Source organism: Chanodichthys erythropterus, chromosome 11 (assembly GCF_024489055.1).
Source record: "Chanodichthys erythropterus isolate Z2021 chromosome 11, ASM2448905v1, whole genome shotgun sequence".
NCBI classification, from domain to species: Eukaryota; Metazoa; Chordata; class Actinopteri; order Cypriniformes; family Xenocyprididae; genus Chanodichthys; species Chanodichthys erythropterus.
This window is the reverse complement of record NC_090231.1, coordinates 44,293,569-44,314,223: the sequence shown is the minus strand read 5'-3', so window position 1 is coordinate 44,314,223 and position 20,655 is coordinate 44,293,569. Positions and strand designations below refer to the sequence as shown.

General features: G+C 35.7%; 2 protein-coding genes across 2 annotated transcripts in view; one reads left to right on the top strand and one right to left on the bottom strand.

Moving 5' to 3' along the window:
* Window positions 1-3: 3 nt before the first annotated feature.
* Window positions 4-6,472, top strand: ino80b (INO80 complex subunit B). The gene is made up of 5 exons (XM_067399881.1): window positions 4-334; window positions 981-1,173; window positions 2,515-2,663; window positions 2,767-2,939; window positions 5,305-6,472. Exons 1-5 carry the CDS (start codon window positions 292-294, stop codon window positions 5,767-5,769), a joined length of 1,023 nt encoding a protein of 340 aa, XP_067255982.1. The 5' UTR covers window positions 4-291; the 3' UTR covers window positions 5,770-6,472.
* An 11-nt stretch (window positions 6,473-6,483) lies between these two features.
* intu (inturned planar cell polarity protein) overlaps window positions 6,484-20,655 on the bottom strand; it is a 65,211-nt gene continuing 51,039 nt past the window's right edge. The window contains exons 11-16 of the mRNA XM_067399880.1: window positions 19,192-19,398; window positions 16,542-17,075; window positions 13,165-13,259; window positions 12,767-12,956; window positions 11,624-11,763; window positions 6,484-7,148 (exon numbers count right to left, since the gene is read on the bottom strand). Coding sequence (XP_067255981.1) covers window positions 7,037-7,148; window positions 11,624-11,763; window positions 12,767-12,956; window positions 13,165-13,259; window positions 16,542-17,075; window positions 19,192-19,398 — 1,278 coding nt within the window. The 3' untranslated portion in view covers window positions 6,484-7,036. The remainder of the gene's footprint in view (window positions 7,149-11,623; window positions 11,764-12,766; window positions 12,957-13,164; window positions 13,260-16,541; window positions 17,076-19,191; window positions 19,399-20,655) is intronic.

Below are 20,655 nucleotides of genomic sequence, written 5' to 3'. Positions count from 1 at the left end.
GCACATTTGTAAACAATGCTAGAACCTTTTACTGTCTATGGCTAGAACGCTAAAGAAGAAAGATGTCTACGAAAGGCTTGGCTATATTGCTATCGTATCATAGTTGATATTTCGTTTTAATACTAGAGTTAGTTTATTAAAAGAACTAACCGGCGGTTTGCGCAGGAATTAGTATTTTTGCGTTAATCTGATCTGGTCTGCAATTGGAGGAATAACGTTACAGCTAACGTTATATGTATTCAGTATGATTATTGTGGCGATTCATTAAGCTCAGAATCATTTTACGTGTCCATGGGGAAAAGAAAAGACATGATTCACCCCAGATTTCTCGCTGGTAAGTCTCATTTAATGCTCTCGTAGAGTATTATAGAGAGTATTATATTGAGTGTTTCTTTACCCACGTGTCTTCTTGAGTATTAAAAACATGTTAATTAAAGGAATAGTTCACACAAAAATAAAAATCCCGCAATTTACTTTTTTTAAGGGGTGGGGGTGGGGGGTAAAGTTGGTTATATATTCGCACATTCGGACTTCTGATAAATTCAGACTTTCCAATAAATGTGCAATAAATTAATGTTTGCGAATTTTAAGCTGCGACATGATATTGACAACCAACAATAGCCAGCTTACAACATTTTTCACAGTCGATCAGAATAGGCAAATATTGTTTTAATGGTATATTTACTTGTGAATGTCCAATGTAGTGTGACTAACAAGGCTATTGAATACGGATGTCCGAATGTGCGAATATAAAACCAACTTTACCCAAGTGCAATTTACTAATCCTTAAGCCATGCTATATATGACAGTACATTATGGGGCAATTTTCTTTACATTATGGGATAACTATTCCTTTAACATGCACAGCAATGTAGAGCTGGCAGTTAAGTAGGACCTTGAGAGTATTTTTATTTATTCCTGCGTTTCTAATCAACTACATTTCATCTGAACTGTGTGGTTGGTTGATGTTTGTTCCTCAGGAAACGGGGATGATTATAACCTCCACAAGAAAAAACACAAAAAGCACAAGAAACACAAGAAGAAGCATCATAGGGATGATGGACACAGTTTCTCCTCTGAAGCTCTGGAGTCAGATTCTGGGATGTTGGTGCTCAAACCTCCTCAACTCAAACTCAAGATCAAACTTGGAGGTCAAACTCTAGGTACCAAGAGGTCAGTGATCTTGCAAACAATAAATTAGACTGAGACTTGAGCTTTTTGAATTGATCCCTTTAGGAAATGGTTCCAAATTGTGACAGTAGTTCCATTAGAATTCCTTTTAGAAAATGTTAACATGTTTTTTGATGCATGAATTTCTATGGTCTCTAAATGATCAATATGATCAAAACTCATTTTGCTGAACAACCTGTTGTACACAATCTACTACATGCCTTTTTCTGACCTTTTATTATAATTGTAAAAAAAATGTATCAGGTTGTGATGCATAAGACTTTCACATTTTTTTTTTTTTTTTTATGAAGTAAACATAAGAGTAAGTTTTACATTGTTATTAATATTTCAAGGTGAACACTTACTGGACTGAAGCAGCTTAGGTTTACTAGATTATCCATACAATATTATTATTATTAGAAATATCATGTTAAAATGTGAGTATCAAATATGATACCATATAAACTATATATGAACTCCTGTATTTCGTTAGACAACAAAATTACAATTTAAAATGTTTCAATGAACACCTTTAACTGGAAAAGATTAGATTTTCAATGAGAAAGAATACAGATATTTTTATGCAGTATGGAGACTTTTTATATTGTTTTATATTTTTTCCCACTCCCTTGTTATTTACTAACAAGCAAGACTCTTATGTTTGAACATTATTCTACATAATATCTGCATATTTTTTTATTTGTTAAAATAAAGATAATGTTAAAAATATATGCTTATATTCTTCAAGAGACAATGCAAATAGGTGTGATTTAAATGTGCAAATTGTACATTTGTAATTGAAATTGTAATTTTAAATAAATAAGCTTCAAGAAGGTGTTTTTAATTCACTTCTTCATTAAAATCTCCTTGTCTTGAATAATTCACCTTATTTTTAAAGAGAAACATGTGCATGGAAAATATTTTATTGACATTTTCCTCATGTACGTTTGAATGTTTTTACACATCATTATAGTATCAATATATTTACAGTATAAAAACTCAGTGTCATTCTTACTGAACTCATGGAGTGATAACCAGAACAAAATCTCTTATAGATGTTAATGTAACAAATTAATACATATTCTTTATATTGGTTTATTGTTGCTATAAATGAACAGTTCACCCCCCCAAAAAACTGATTTTGTGTTTCACTAAAAATATTAATATAGTTTAAAGTAAATGTTGCCTATTTTTATTCTTGGATGAATTATTTCATGGTGTATGTAGACTGGGCTGGTAACCAGAAGTTTGTAGGTTCAAACCCTGCAAGAGGTGATTCATAAAGTGTTTTTACGTTTTGTCTGTAATAACTCAGGTTTGATAAAGCGTTTTGTCTTTTTGTAGTGTGCCCACGTTCACAGTGATCCCGGACTGTCTGCGCTCTGTGTCGCCTCTGAACGTAGAGAGTGATGATGATGGTGATGATGATGACGACTCTGATGATGATGTGCCGTCAGAGGGAGTTCCTATAGAGCAGTACAGAGCCTGGCTGGGTGAGTGGAGAATTTGAATATGCAAAACCTTGAGCGAATATAGGAAAAATAGCCAGTCTGAACCATGTTAATGTGTATGAATGTTTTTGTGTGTAATACCCAGATGAGGACAGTAACCTGGACCCGTCTCCTCTGCCGGACATGGACACGGACTCGCTGCTGGGAGGCCCGATGGATGAGGAGGAGCGATGGCTGGAGGCGCTGGAGAAGGGAGAGCTGGATGATAATGGAGAGCTGAAGAAAGAGATCGATGAGTCTCTGCTCACGGCCAGACAGGTGCCGTATTAAAACACACATCTGACCAGTGGGATAGGGAATAAACTATTATACAGCCTAAACACAGGGTTCGTACACATTTTCCATTTCAAGACTCTGTGCCTTTCCAGACTTATCTGTGGATTTTCAGACCATATTTAACATTTGCTAAATTATATAAAAAACATGTTACATTCTATGTATGTTTCCAAATAATTGCCAGTGTATTGTAGCTAGGTACTGTAGCTCATACAAACCAATTAACAACAAAGTTGATTTTATTTAAACTGCAATGCTAAAATACTGGATTATGTCTGATACGCTTTCATGCTTTCACTGACTGCATACTTTTTAAATCCATATTATATGTTTTAAAATAATGCATTTTTAGAAAATATTTTGAAAATAATAGCAAGATATGCCATTCAGTATCATAATGTTTGCTATACTATAAACTTATTGATGAAATCATTTATTATCTGGCATTATCACTTCATACAAGTCCCCATATACCCATATCATTCACCCATATAGCATTATTTTCATTTTCAATATTTAGTACAGTCCTCTGTAAATAATCACACAGTGCATATCCACTCTTAAATGTTTCTAAACGATTTTTTAGAAAACAAAATAGTGGCAATAGTATGGATTAAGTTACAAACGGTGTGTTGGGGTAACGGATTACAAGTAACTTGAGTTACATAATCAGATTTTACCTTTCCAAGTAACTAGTAATGTAACGCATTACTTTTAAATGTACGACAAAATATCTGAGTTACTTTTTCAAATAAGTAATGCAAGTTACTTTGTTTTCCCATTTATTGACTGACAGCTCTCCTGTCCCAATGTCGAGAGAAATTGTATGTGCAGAGGCGTTGTGTGTGAACATGATGGTTATTGTAGTTCTAGACATTTACTCATCTCACTTGCACAAAAACAGATTCAGTATTCCTCAAAATGAATAAAAAGCAAAATGCAAACTCAGAATATTACACTAACCTGCAATAATGAAATATTTTTAATACCACAAACATACTTTATGTACTTAATCTCACTTTATGACCTGTGTCTTTGCTGCTGACCTTCAATGATTCAATTTATCCATACTATTAAGCAAAAATCAGATAAACATCACTTTGTGTTTCATTACTTTGTTTTCATTGCTAAAGTAAGAAGCTGCATCTCCCTTCGAAGGTCCTCCGGAGGTCACCTTTGTCACCTATGTCATTGAGGCTGATTTATTTCATTAAACCAACCACTACATTCCAAAGTCATAAGGAGACTACAGCAATTTATGTTTCATTAGGAATAATGGTCAATTTTCTTTTGGTCAGACAAGGGAATTCATTCTGCACGTGACTCTCAAAGTGCATTATGCGTATTCTCTAGCCCCTGAGCGTACATCAGTTGTACACTTGTTATTGCAGTGCACTGTGGGATTGAACAAGTGCACTCGGTATCGTCCACTATGGTTTTGGACACCACTACAAATGTATGTCCCCTCAAATAGTGCCCTATTTAAGGGTATAATGGGTGATTTCAGACACAGCCTTAAACTTTCTTTTCCTGCGTCGTATTCTTATTTAATCCAGAATGGCATCACAGCTGAAAAGTTGCACCCTCTACTGTACAGCCGTGAATTTGCATTTCCTTCAGCCTGAGGCTCATCATTTATTATTAAAAACAAACAAGCAAACTCAGCCCAGGTCAGAAATAGTAATGCAAAAGTAACCCAATGCATTACTTTCCACAAAAAGTAACTAAGTAATGCAATTAGTTACTTTTTTGGGGAGTAACGCAAAATTGAAACGCATTACTTTTAAAAGTAACTTTACCCAACACTGGTTACAAAAGATTTCCATTTCAAAAAATGCTGCTCTTTTGAACTTCTTATTCACCAAAGAATCTTGAAAAAAAAAAAAAAAATGGTATTATGGTTTTCGCTTAAATATTAAGTTGCACAACTTTTTCAAAGTTTCTTGAGCAGTATATCAGAATGATTTAGGATCATGTGACACTGAAGACTGGAGTAATGATGCTAAAAATTCAGCTTTGATCACAGGAATAAATTACAGTTTATTATTCAACATATTCACATAGAAATGTTTAACATATTCACATAGAAAATTTTTTAAATTGTAATAATATTTCACAATATTAGTTTTTACTGTATTTTGACCAAACAAATGTAGCTTTGGTGAGCAGAAGAGACTTATTTCAAAAACATAAAAAAAATCATACCAACCTTAAACTCTTGAAGAGATGTGTTATCATATAAAATATGATTTGATAAGTTGAAAATGAATAGTTTTTGATTTAACAACTTCAAATGAAGTACTTTAACAATCTTTACCTTGACAAAGGTTCTTCTCTGTTTGAACAGAAAGCCCTCTTACATAAGCAGCAGATCCAGCCATTACTCGAGCTTCCCATGGGATACAAAGAGAAGGAGCTGACAGCCGAGATGATGCAGAAACGCGAGGAACGTGCCCGCAAAAGACGTCTTCAGGCGGCCAAGAAAGCGGAGGAGAACAAGAACCAGACCATCGAGAGACTGACCAAGACCAGCAAGGCCAAGATCAAGAGCATGAGGGAGCGCAAGTCAAAACAGGCCCAGCTGCCCATGGTGAGGTACAGCAGTAACGCCCAGGGCGCGGCCATTTCCTACCCCATCGGGATTCCCGCCCCGATGCCTGCAGCGCCATCAGCGCCTCCTCCTGCACCAGCGAGCTGTGGGGTGTCGGGATGCTCCAACCTGAAGAAATACTCCTGCTCCAAGACCGGGACGCCTCTGTGCAGCCTGGAGTGCTACAAGAAGAACCTGATTCTGCTGGAGGGAGTCGCTTAAACAGTGCAACTTTGTGTTCGAGAATGATGTGTACTTAAAAATAGCAGGATGATACAATTATGTTGAACAAAAGATAGAATTCTTTGAATAATTAGTATAAAATCATGCTGAAGTTGTATTTATTTTGTGCATTCAAACCCACATCAAGCATAATTTGTTAACATTAGTTACAATTAACAATGTTTTACTGCAATTATTAATCTAAGTTATTGTTTATTGTTATTGGTTCTTTTATAATACATTACGTAAGTGTAAACAACTGTAAAATGTATTGGCATATGTACAAATTAACATTAAAAATGTAATAAATGCAGTAAGTAGTTTTCATTGTTAATTTTAAAAATACCTAATGCATTAACTAATGTTAACAAATTTAAAGTGTTACCCAAATTTTATTTTTTATTTTTTAATTCAGTGTGACAATTAACTAAGAATTAAAAATGATTTACGGAGAAATTCATAAATCACGAGAATTAATTTCTTTGAAAATAGTTAATAAAACTACTTTTAATTGAGCTCAATTACATAATGGCAAGCAAATGTGTTTCTACGTAAATCCTTTTGTAAAAACGTGGAAATTGTCACATTGAATTTGAGTATAATGGTGATTTGTAACAAATTCATTCTGCTTGTGTTTACTGAATGAACAATCTTGACATAAGAGCAGGGTTTATTTTTCTAAAAACACTGAAATAAAGAACACCTGAAGTAAATCTGCTTTCATTTATTTGATAAATGATGCACTTTTGTTGGATGAACAATGTATTACAAAGTTTTAACTTAAAGGAGAACATGAAGTTCCATACCTTAAATAAAATACGAAAACATTTCATATCACAAAGTTCAGGTAAGGCTGTGGTCATAAACGCTGCATAGCTGCTGCCAAGAAAACATCATTCCACTTGATCCAGCAAGGAAAAGTCAAGTGAAAAAAATCTTTTTTCTGGTGCGAGTGTTCGAGAGCCCGTAGCTTGTGAAATTTAGCATAGTTTGAGGTATTAAAGTTGTGCTTTTTCACCATACAGACATTGCGGACTAGTTCTGCTTGTATTTAATTTTAATTGTTTAAGTCCACAATGACATATGAACACCACAAGGATCATAATTTAATCTAAAGCATGAACCAGTAGCACTTTCTGACAGTAGCAGTGTTTTCTGTCTCTAGTGGAAGACTCATTTCCACACATACCTCACAAAAGCTTCTCATGCTGTATGACAGGGTGTCGTGTTACGGATGACGACTTGCAGGCGTCTCTCTGCCCCTGGGCTACACGGCCAAGCCGAAAGACAGCCGGAAGGCCATTTCCACAGGAACTTCTGCCACGGAGTCATGGAAGCACACGTAAAACTCTTGAGGGACGGGTTCCAGAAGCATTCGCCTGGAAAATAAACGAGAGATTGTGAATCGGTGGTGGAAACATGCTTTGATGTTCTCTGCTGTATGTATGCATGTTGATGAATCACAGTAAGAGAAGGATTATAAGAAGATGTTTTTAGTATAAATAATACTAAAATAGCAATGGGCCACATGCTTGTTTATCAGAAAAAATGAATAGAATAAAATGTTCCTCAAGGACTGTTTATTTAGGAATAAATGTACTGAAGCAACTTCTAATAGACATGCAGTCATCTAGTTCAAAATGTCTTTAATATCACCTATGAGCAAAACACTGTGGAGGATAAATTTATTTGATAGGATTTTATTGTAAAAATAAAATAAATAAATAAATATTTTATATATATATATATATATATAAAAAACATTTTTTTTTATTTTTTTATTTGTTGATTAGAGCATACAGCTAATGAAAGTCCAAAATCCAGTATCTCAAAATATTAGAATATTTACATTTGAGTTTCATTAAATGACCATTCCTACAGCATAAATTCTGGGTATCTCTTGTTCTTTGAAACCACACTAATGGAGAAGACTGCTGACTTGGCAATGGTCCAGGAGACAATCACTGACACCCTCCACAAAGAGAGTAAGTCACAGATGGTCATTACTAAATGTGGTGGCTGTTTACAGAGTGATGTATCAAAGCATATTAAATGCAAAGTTGACTAGAAGGAAGAAATTGGGTAGGCAAAGGTGCACAAGCAACAGGGATGACCACAAGCTTGAGAATACTGTCAAGTAAAGCCGATTCAGACACTTGGGAGAGCTTCACAATGAGTCAAATGAAGCCAGAGTCAGCGCATCAAGAGTCACCACACTCAAGACATCTTCAGGAAAAGGACTACCAAGCCACTTCTGAAACAGAAATAATGTCAGAAGCATCTTACCTGGGGCTAAGGAGAAAAAGAACTGGACAGTAAACAGTGGTCAAAAGTCCTCTTTTCAGATAAAAGTAAATGTTGAAATCATGGTCCCAGAGTCTGAAGGAAGACTGGAGAGGCACAGAATCCAAGCAGCTTGAAGTCTAGTGGGAAGTTTCTAAAGTTAGTAATGATTTGGGGGGCCGTGACATCTGCTGCTGTTGGTCCATTGTGTTTTATCAAGTGCAGTCAATGCAGCCATCTTCCAGGAGATTTTTGAGCACTTTATGCTTCCATCTGCTGACAAGCTTTATGGAGATGCTGATTTCCTTTTCCAGCAGGACTTTAGCACCTGCCCACAGTGCAAAAACCACTTCCAAGTGGTTTGCTGACCATGATATTACTGTGTTTTATTGGCCAGCCAACATGCCTGACCCCTGAATCTATGGGATATTTTCAAGAGAAAGATGAGAAACAGTCGATCCAACAATATACAGATGATCTGAAGGCTCAATAGTGCCTCAGCAGTGCCACAGGCTGATCACTTCCATGCCACACTTCACTGATGCTGTAATTTGTGCTAGGAGCAAGTCATTTGCTGTAATATGTGCTGCCGACCAAGTATTGAGTGTACAAATGAACATACTTTAAAGAACTTGAACTTTTCTGTTTTGAAAATCCATTTTTTGATTGATCTTAGGAAATATTTTAATATTTTGAGATACTGGATTTTGGACTTTCATGAGCTGTACGCTCTAATCATCAAAATAAAAAAATAAAAAAATAAAAAATAAAAAAACTTTTGAAATGTTTTTCTTTACATGTAGGGAATCTAGAATATATGAAAGTTTCATTTTTAAAAATAATTTACAATACAAAAATTGAACTTTTTCACGATATTCTAATTATATGACCAGCACCTGTATGTATGTGTGTATATATATATATATATATATATATATATATATGCATTTAAAAATAAAAATGCATTTTTTTAAATGGACAAATAAATAGACATACTTAAAGCTGCAGTAGGTAACTTTTGTAAACATGTATTTTTTTACATATTTGTTAAACCTGTCATTATGTCCTGACAGTAGAATATGAGACAGATAATCTGTGAAAAAATCAAGCTCCTCTGGCTCCTCCCAGTGGTCCTATTGCCATTTGCAGAAATACACCGCTCCAGGTAAGAAACAACCAATCAGAGCCAGGAGGAGTGTCTTAGCAGTGTCAATCAAGCTTGCCTGCGCGCTGATCTCACCCCTCTCATGCACAGCGCCAGCGCATACAGGCGTTCAAATTCAAGATTACCGGTGTACCGCAGCTTTGCTTATGGTGGAAAAACAATCCAAACTGCCAATTCCTCCAGTGGCACCTGCTCATAAAATAAAGACGGGTAAAGGAAAAAGACAGATGACGATGATAAAAAAGCCAAAAAGAAAGAATTAGATAGAGCCCGAAATAAAACAAGGGTAAATATCGGAGCGGCTTTTCCGAGGTGGAGGGAGCTACGTGTCCTGAAAGAATTTAAAAACCGATGCAGAGTTAGCCACATTTCTGCTTGACAAGTAAGTAACAAATCTGCTTGATTTGTTTCATTTTTTAAGAACTACACAACTAAGATGATTTCAAAACAGGCCTGCCCGTCCCCTGCCCGATGCTTCCTCTTCTCCCCGCCCGTTGACTCCTCAAAGTCGCTGTGGGTGTGAATTCCTCGTTGGAGCCCATTGACTCGGTGTCAAAACTCTAGCCGCATAACATACAGATAAAATGTCACACACTGTGCAAAGCAACTATTGAAACGTAATTCACTGGCTTGTCATGTTGCTGAAATAATGTACTAGCAAACCTTATTTAGCATTACATATCGATAGAATAATTACTTGCATACTGTAACGTTAGTTACCGTTATATTATCATACTATTACTTATAGAAATAGTGCAATGTCATATAGTTACATTACATGTATTGCAAAATACGTAATGTTTTGAGGACCAAGTTTGTAGTCAAAGTATGGGCAGGCCATAGTCAATGTAAATCATATTGATGATGTTTTGTCTGTACAAGTGAATGTGCCATAACTGTTTATCCGCCTTACTAGCCTGCGCGTTCACGGCAGGCTCCGTTGTGATGGGGGAGGAGCTGTGGAGGGAGGGCTGTAGCGCAGCATAGAGCAAGGGGGAGTGACCTGTGAGTTGTGCTTCTTCAAATTTTCAGGCTAAGTCAAGGTTTTCTAAAAACTCCCTACAGCAGCTTTAAAATTGTATTTATTAAAAACTAAGTTAAATTAAAAGAATAAAATAAACAAAAACTGTATTTTTTATATTTCAAAAGGAAAAGAAATGTTGATTTTTAATTATACAACGGACACATAAATAGACACTTAAAATGTTAATTAATTATTAAAAATGTTGTTAAACAAAATAAACAAATAGTTTTTAAATTTTAAAAAGGAAAAAAAAATTCAATGTTATATATAGAATTAAATACAATACCGTTCAAAATTTTGATTCTGGAAGAATTTTCTTAAGGCTGCATTTATTTGTTTAAATAAAAGTAAAAACAGTAATGTTGCGAAATATTATTACAAAAATATTTTTATAAAATATTATTAAAAATTTGGAAAGACTGTTTTTATGAGTTGAACGTCACCATAAAGTAGTAATTACGAGTGGGAAACTGAATTTTCTGTAAGCCCCGATTTTCCGAGTTGGTGAGAAAACATATCAGACACAATAACAGTCTATATTATGGGCAAATATGTTAAAATTAACTAAACTATTATTTTTTCAAGTTGCATGTACAAAATACCACAGTATTGTACCATTGCGAAAAATAAATGACGATTCAATTTACAGCACCTTCATAAATTGAGTAAAAACATTAAGCAAAAACACACTCGATGTGCATACTTAATTCATCATTTTGTAGATTTTGTTACATTTTATTGCCATCTTGCTCCGATCAAAGGGATTGAAAGCACCACTTCCCAACTTGTAAATACGAATTTCCCAGGACCACTTGAAGGCACTATTTCTTGCATTTCTTGCTCGCAGACAAAATGCAATAAACTCTGTAATGTTATCTTGTGTTTGATATGAAAACAGTCATGTAAGACGCTTCTGGGAGAGAAATAAACAATCATTCTGATGACAAACTTTGGCTCAGGCATTTCAGAATGATCAAACCAACATTTGAGATGCTGTTATCGAATCACATCCACTGTTGTGGCAAAGTCACATGAGTTTGTTGTTGCACATTGAGGGATTTATTCTGTCAACGTGTTTCAATCATAGATTATGTGCATGTCTTCTTATTGGATAAAAAAAATCTATCCGCCTCAATTGAGCGCATACATTTTTTTATGTGCATTTTTAGAATTGCGCATCTTTGCATTTCAATCCAGTGTTTTTTTATGCGATATCCCAAATTGTGCATAAAAATATGTGGCTGGAAACTGTTAAAGGTCTGTTTTTCAGGCTAATTAATATGCAAAGACAAAACTTATCTCAACCAATGTCAACCTATGGAATACTTCAAGTCGTTCATTGATTTGTCTTGTTATAAGCTGTTGGAGGTCAGAACATGTACCCAATAACCCAGTAGGTCATGGTGGGAGCTGGTTTCTTCTGATCGGTCCAGTTTTCAGGTTTGCACTGGAACAGAACTCCATGTTCTTTCACTGGACCCAAACCTCGAGTGCTCTGCGGCCGCTCCGTCCCTCTCCGATCCTGAGACACATTTACACGTGTGTGAGAGATGACCAAACCATGTTACTACAGCAGAGAAATGACCAGCAATAATACTTAGCTAATACATTAGCTTATTAATTAACGTTATGTTTAGGACTATATAATAGACTGGTTGGAATACATAGGAATGCATAACAACCGTTACAAATTATTTTTTAGTAAATAAAATTAAATACATATATTAGATGACAAATTTGACTGACAATTATACATGTAATAAAAATGACAAAAGCACATAACAAAATAATTCAAACTAAAGTTAATATGAAAAAATAAAATTATAAAAGAAAATAATATGAATAAATTAAAAAATATATCAAATAAAAATAAATACTAAAATAAAATAATAATAAAAATATTAATAAAGCTGTAATAGTATAATAGTATATAAATAATACTACATGCTTGTTTATCAGAAATTATGAATGTTTTTTAAAAAATGTATTTGTAAATTTATTTAGAAACCAAAATACTATAGCAACTTCTAATAAAAGTAATTTGCAGTTTGCAACTCAAATTGTCTCTAATATCACCTGAGCAAAACAAATATAACTGTAAAAAATAAAAAATAAAAAACTGTACACATAAATAGATAGTCTTTTAAAATTGTAATTAATTATAAAAACATTTAAATTCAGCAATTTAATGTTTTTGAAAATCTCTCTGGCTGCATTTATTTGATCAAAAATACAGTAAAATTGTGAAATATTTCAGTTTAATATAACTGTTTTCTATTTTGAAACATATTTTGAAATGTAATTTATTCTTGTGATCGAAGCTGAATTTTCAGCATCATTAGTCCAGTCTTCAATGTCACATGATCCATCAGAAATCATTCTAATATGATAATTTGCTGCTCAAGAAACATTTCTGATTATTATCAATGTTGAAAACAGTTGCACTGCTATATATGTGTGTGGAAATCATGATGCATCTTTTTCAGGATTCTTTGATAAATATAGAAAGTTCAACGCGATGTTACCCGAGTGGGGAGGCTCTGCTGGAAGGCCTGCCGTATGGACAGACAGCAGTGGTAGAAGTTGTGGATGAGCTGTGGGTGGATGGAGCCGCTCAGATGATTGACTTCTCTGTGTGTGGGAGCGATGAAGATGCCCTGCACCGTCTCCATCAGCACGTAATGGAACAGCGTGTTCTCAGCACCCGCTGTCAATCTGTTAACACACACACACATGAAAACTGACTTCGTCTGAGCAGCATTAACATCAGCATTAACATGATGTGAGGTCAAACCACTCACTCTGTTCTTGATAAGCAGTCATTTAGACATTTAAAGTGACTTACAGTACAGTGTTACAACCCTGCATGACATTTTTTCTAAAAAAAAAAACAAAAAAAAACACTAGATGGTGTTTAACTCACTTGAGAACATTGTGCATCTCCTCAGTTTCTCTGTCAGTCAGACTCTTCTTCAATGAGCCCAGGTAGAACGGGTTAGGGTGTTTTAACCTGGGAATCTGACAGAAAACATGCACAAAAGACAAGAAAAACGCACATAAGGATTGGATTACTGTTTGTGCTGGACTATACAAAATATATTGAAGTGTTATTGTTATTGAAGTGCATTTTAAATCAGGAATGTAAAAGAAAAAGTCTAACATCACACTAACATCATCACTAACCTCACTCACACACATCTGCTGAAAACCCTTACTTGTGAGATCCTGATCACGAGTGTCTCCTTTCACAAAATTCGTGAAGACATTTATGAATGGAGACTCACACACACACACACACACTCACACACACACACACACACACACACACACACGCACACACACACGCACTCACACAGACACACACACACACACACGCACTCACACAGACACACTCACACAGACACACACACACACACACACAGTCACTCACTCACACACTCACACACACACTTTCACTTACACACACACACACACTCACACACACACACACTTGCACACACACACTTGCACACACACACTCACACACACACTCACACACACACACTTGCACACACACACTTGCACACACACACTCACACACACACACTCACACACACACACACACACTTACACACACTCTCTCACACACACACACACACACACACACACACACACACACACACACACACACACTCACACACACACACACACACACACACACACTTACACACACTCTCTCACACACACACACACACACACACTTGCACTTACACACACACACACTTGCACACACGCGCACACACACACACACACACACATACACACTTGCACTTACACACACACACACACTCACACACACTCACACACGCACACACACACGCACTCACACACACACACACTTGCACTTACACACACACACACACACACGCACTCACACACACACACAACTATAGAAAATAGTATAAAGTATAAGAAAAATCCAAAACTTCCAAATTAAACTAAACTAAAAGTCAATAATGAAACTGAAAACAAAACAGCACTGGCCTGTTTTTATAGCAGTATATCTTGTTTTTTTTTTTAATCCAACTTGGATGTATAAATGTTCTCTTTCTGTTGCCCTCTTAATCTTGAGGACTGACTCGATAAATGTGATGAAAGCTAGTTTCCATGCGTTTGGTTAAGCTTGTCTCTCTCTATTAAAATTTATGAGCCTGGACGTCCATTCTGTAAAATATGTGCATTCAGCTAAACTCAGATGGACGTGATTTATAACAGTAGTTCCTGATGCTGCTATACAAGACACAGTTTTGGCAGATACTCAAAAGCCTTCTCAATAATAGATGACCTGGCCATAATTCATATGCAGTGAACACGGCAGAGCTGATATACACACAGACGTCTCATCATTGGCAAAAACATAATATTAATAATATTAGATGTCACTTTTCTTTTTCTGCAAGTTGTCATGGGAAAGTACAATTTTTAATGTCAACCTTTCTATAAACACTGAGAGAAAGTTCTAAACTGAAGGTCAAACTTTACTAGTGTTATATGTATGTGTATTTATACCTTTTGCTTTAATTACAGCCATTCATCTTTTTGGGTATGTCTGTACTAGCTTTGCACACCTAGTTTGTGGAATATTTGCTCATCCTCCCTTGCAGAATTGCTCAAGTTTAGTCAAATTCTGTGGTGAGCGGCAATGGACTCCACAGATTTTCTTGGATTTAAGTCAGGGCTCTGACTTAACCACTCAAGGACATTCACCTACCTATCCTTAAACCATTGTATTGTTCTTTTGGCTTCCATTTTCCTTTCAATCCTGACCAATAGCCCAGTCCCTGCTGAAGAGAAACACCCCCACAATAGAACGCTGCCATCATCATGCTTCACAGTAGGTATGGTGTGTTTTGGTTGGTGTGCCGTGTTTACTTTTAGCCAAACATATCACTGACCACAAAGGTCAGTTTTGGTCTCATCAGACCATAGAACTTTTTGCCAGATGGCATCAGAGTCTTCCAGGTGTTTTTGCATAGCGCAAAAAAACTGAGTGTGGCACTTTTTCAGGAAAGACTTCTTTCTTTCAGTGCTATGTTTGGCGAAAAGCAAACACTGGACTATTGGTCAGGATTGAAGGGAAAATCCAAGCACATCCAAATTCTTGAGGAAAACCTGAGTTCCTCTGCTAGACAGCTGAAGATGGTCAGTTCATTTACCTTCCAACACGACAATGATCCTAAACATACCGCCCAAAGAACAAAGCAATGGCTTAAGGATAGGAAGGTGAATGTCTTTGAGTGGCCAAGTCAGACTTGAAAAGAGAAGTTCATTGCTGCTCACCAAGGAATTTGACTGAACTTGAGCAATTCTGCAAGGAAGAATAAGCTTATATTCCCAAATCTAGGTGTGCAAAGCTAGTACAGACATATCCAAAAAGATTAATGGCTGTAATTAAAGCAAAAGGTGGCTTTACGAAGTATTAAATCAGGGGACTGATGACTTTTCCAAACCTGTTATTCCAGTTTTTCATTTTTTTAAATTAATTTTCAGAACTGTTGCTTTTTCTTTCATTAGTTTGATGTTGTAAGGCAAAACTTGAAAATAAAGCTAGAAAAGATTTTTTTTTTTTTTTTAAATTGGCTGTTATTTCAGGCTGTATGACAAATAATGTAACTATTTCAAAGGTGTATGATAATTTTCTATAGGCACTGTATATATGTATGTATGTATGTGTGTGTGTATATATCTCCCATCCTTCAGATAAGACGTTAAACTGAGGTCTTGACTCTCTGTGGTCATTAAAAATCCAAGGGGTGTAACCCCAGTGTCCTGGCCAAATTCCCTCCACAGGCCCTTTCCAATCATGGCCTTCTAATAATCCCCATCCATTGAATTGGCTCCACCTATAGTTGGTGTGTGGTGAGCACACTGGCGCCGTTGTAATGTGGCTGCCGTTGCATCATCCAAGTGGATGCTGCACACTGTTGGTGGTTGAGGAGAGGACCCCAGATACGAATGTGAAGCGCTTTGGGTGTACAGTAGAATATATGAAAGCGCTATATAAATGCCTCATTCGTTCATTCATTTGTTTATATTATATATATATATATATATATATATATATATATATATATATATATATATATATATATATGTATGTAAATATATATAAATAATGGGACTTAATTTTATTTATGCTCATTTATCATTTTATTTATTTTTTTATTTTTTTTATTTTAGGGGTGAAATATGGCCTGAACATGTGTAAAATGTAACAATAGTAAAACAGCACATAAACTGTAATTAATGTAAGACGAACACCTTGAAAAATCCTGCACTGCCCAAGCTGCCGTCTGACCCTCCTGAGCCGAGAGAGTCTCTGCGAGTGCCACTAGTGGGCGTCCGCCGCACTGCGTCCGGTGTGGCATGAGGACTCAGACCTGAAGTAAAGGACGCGTCCGTGTGACCCTCGCTGCCGCTATCAGACAGACTCCTCTGAGGACTCGGTCTTCGTCCTCTAAGATTTGATGACCCCGATCCCACCTCCCCAAACAGACTTCGCCCAATCATGCCTGGCGATGGGGTTTTGATGGCTGCTGTCAGCCGGTTGAGAATCGGTGAGCTGTTGATGCCGTCCTGTCGGTCCCGCCCACCGGCAGGAAGGAACCAATCAGCGCAGGAGAGACAGGGGGTGGGCGGAGCAGAGAGACGCTCCTCAATGGCAGCATCCAGACTCTCCAGCTGAAGCAGTGTGGCTTTGACCTGGTCCACATAGACGCAGTCGGGACCAGGAGATCCCAGAGCAGGTGACGCACAGCCACCGGCCTCCAGCAACACACACTGCATGAAGTGCCTCTGGAAACACAAGTCAGAAAAAACTGCATTTATACACAGGTATGTATTACATCTTCAATAATTCAATGTTCAATCACTGTGCTTAAGATATAGTTACAGAATGTACACTAGCGTTCAAAGGTAAGTGGTCAGTAAGATTAGTATTTTTGAAAGAAATTAAGACTTTTAAGGCCTGTTCACACCAAGAACAATAACAATAATGATAACGATAAAGATTTAGTTTTTAAAAAGAATCTTGTAAGTTTAATAGAATAGCAGAGTCGACCCTATATAGTGTGTCCACAAGCAGTTAGTAATTAATTTTTTTTGCTCACCAGCTACTGTGGCTAGTAGTTTTCCAAAGTTACTAGCCACTCAGCATTTTTACTGGCCAGAATTTTGACCTTGATACAATGGGAAAAAACTGCCATATAGATATTTTTAATATTACCTCATAATTTGTCAGCAGGTATATTAGGCTGCTGTCACTTTAAGACCTGACACACGACCTGACCATTATACTTTTACACCTGTTTTCTTTCTCAACTGTTTACGTTCACTTAAAACATAACTGACTGTGTTTACGTGAATACTCGCCAAGACCAGCATTTTGACATTATTTTGTGTTTATTTGACTGTTTAAGTTTAATTTATTACTGAGAGGCGGCTTTATGTGGCACACTTTGGGTGTGAGCACAAAATCTGCGGGAATGAGTAAAATTATTCGCAATACATGTAATCCCACGCCGAAATTCAAGCCCTGTAATACCAACAATATTCATCCGGAGCAAATGAAATGAGGGTGGTTTTGTGGGTTTGTGCTTCAACTCGCTGTCGGAGAGATGAGAGAGAGAGAAAGAGCAGCTGGTATCGTGTATCTATTCTGAGGGAAATGCTTATTGGAAACGTTATTTCAGTATCAATATGTATCAAAAAAAATCTATATTATTGACAACACAACACTAGTAACTGTGTTACACACTACGGCTGAAATCGACCCACATTTGACAGGTGTTAATGTCAAGCCCTGTCCACAACTATACGATATCAACTATAATGTCAAAAGTGAAGACTGCAATTAAAATAAACAGATGTTATCGTGCATTGGTGTCGCCGGTAATATAGATATCTTTATGGTTTTCTTTTTAGTTATCATACTTGGTATGAATGTCAATGTCAACGTCAATTTTATTTATATAGAACCATTAAATACAACCAAAATTGACCAATGTGTTTTACAGGATATATAAAGATATATAAAAGACATATTACTTAACAAACTAAAATAAAACGATTAAAACAGTAAAATAACATCATAAAATACAGTGCAATGGTGCTTCATCATTGATTATATGCATGAACAAGACTTTATTCAGCAAGAACGCATTATTTCGATCAAGTGACAATAAAAATTTCTATAATGTTACAAAACTTTATATTTCAAATAAATGCTGTTTTTGAACTTTCTATTCATTAAAGAATCCTGAACATATTTTTTTTTTTATCAGTTTCAACAAAAATACAGCCAAAAAAAATCTTACAGATCCCAAAATTTTGAACAGTTCTGTACAAGTAAAAATGTTTTCACACAATATTTCCATTTTCCTGTCAGTCCATGATTAAATCCATACACCAGCACCATCAATCACAACTTGCTGATCTAGTAGCAGGTTTTTGGTTTGAGTATGAATTAGGGTTGATACATTTCTTAAATTATATTGGCTTTGGTAAACAAGTACACCACTGTTCAAAATTTTAGTTAGTGTCGGTAAGATTTTCTCATGTTTTTTTAAAGAAGTATCTTATGCTCAGCAAGGCTGCATTTTTATGATCAAAGATACAGTAAAATTGTGAAATATTATTACAATTTAAAACAACTGGTTTCTATTGTAAAATACTTTAAAATGTAATTTATTCCTGTGATCAAAGCTGAATTTTCAGCATCATTACTCCAGTCTTCACATGATCCATCAGAAATCATTCTAATATGATGATTTGCTGCTCAAGAAACATTTCTGATTATTATCAATGTTGAAAACAGTTGTGCTGCTTCATATACATTTTTTTAATGATAGATGAAGAGAAGGATCAAAAGAACAGTGTTTATTTGTAATCTGTAACACTGTAAATGTCTCACCAGTCCAACAATGAGCAGGAAGTGTCGTCCGTGTGGCTGGCAGTATCCGAGGTTGAGCTGGGCTCTCCGCTGCGGAAACACCTCCCTCCACACCACTAGTTGTCCCACACGCTGCTCGGACGCCAGCGGCAGCAGACAGTAATGCTGACAGTACAAACACACGTCCAGAAGGTTTTCTTTAGGCAGGTGGTTCGCTATGAGATATCCCTGCCAGACAGATGGAGAAGTACAGATCTGTGTTCTGGATAATCAGTAGTGTAAAAATTAATTGTGACAATGAAAATATAGGGAAGACCTGGCATAACACTGCCAACAAGTATCTCAGTAGTCTGTAGTGAAAAAACTGAATATCTTTGAGATTTTAACCCTATTGTGTCATATTTGATACATTTCTAAGGCCTCTAAATGATCAACATGTACAAAAATTTGCTGTCGCACAATCTACTAAATACCTTCTGTTGTCTGATTGATAGTTCATACTTTTTTAGCAAGTAAAAGGCCTTTTAGTGTACTTGTAAAAAACTTCTCCCATCAACTCGTGGTTCACGTGTCTTTATGTTGTGAAACTTTTACTGATTTTTATAAAGTAAACTTAAGAATAACTTTTATATTGCTATTAATATTTCAAGATGAACACATACTGGACTGAAGCAACTTAGGTTTGCTTGATTATCTATACATCAATTTTTAGAAAATCATGTTCAAATGATCATCAGGCTTTTGAGGAAGGTTTATTTGTTCATCTCTCAATCATCATTGTATTGCACTGCATTACATGTTTTAAAACTACAGAGCTTTTGATCATGAAACTAAGCATTTAAATATCTTACTAAGACATATTATTGGCAGATATAGAGTGACATCTCGTATTCATATGCATTTTATGTAGATATCTGCTATACTGTTATAAAGATCTCAATAATTTATATTAAAGCTTTCAGCACTTCATCTTATTTTTTGGTCATATAAATATCAGCATCTGCACCAAATCGCACATTTTTGCTCAGTTTGGGCCTTTGAATAAAATGAAATTTTAGCTCCTATGAGCCAACCAAGCCCGATGTTTCAAATATGATACTCATCAAAAAAAAAAAAAAAACCCACACACGTTCTAACTTAAAAAAATATATATATATTTTGTCTAAAGTTTCAAGAAACTGTTACATTTCCCAAAAATAAAAAATAAATAAAAATGGTTACTTAAAACTGTATAATGCATTATAAAGGTATTAATAATGTATGCTATAATGCATTATATATTTTCATAAATAATTGTAACCAAAGTTAAAATCCATTATAATATTTGCAAATTCCTTGTTACATCTGAAACTGGTTGTTTGTCTTGTGTTTTAATGCATTATACATTCTAAAGGTGTGTTCAAGTACTATAATGTATTATAGCTGTCATTACAATTATTCATGAGATCGCATAGTGCATTACATAGCACAGTCAATGCAATAAAA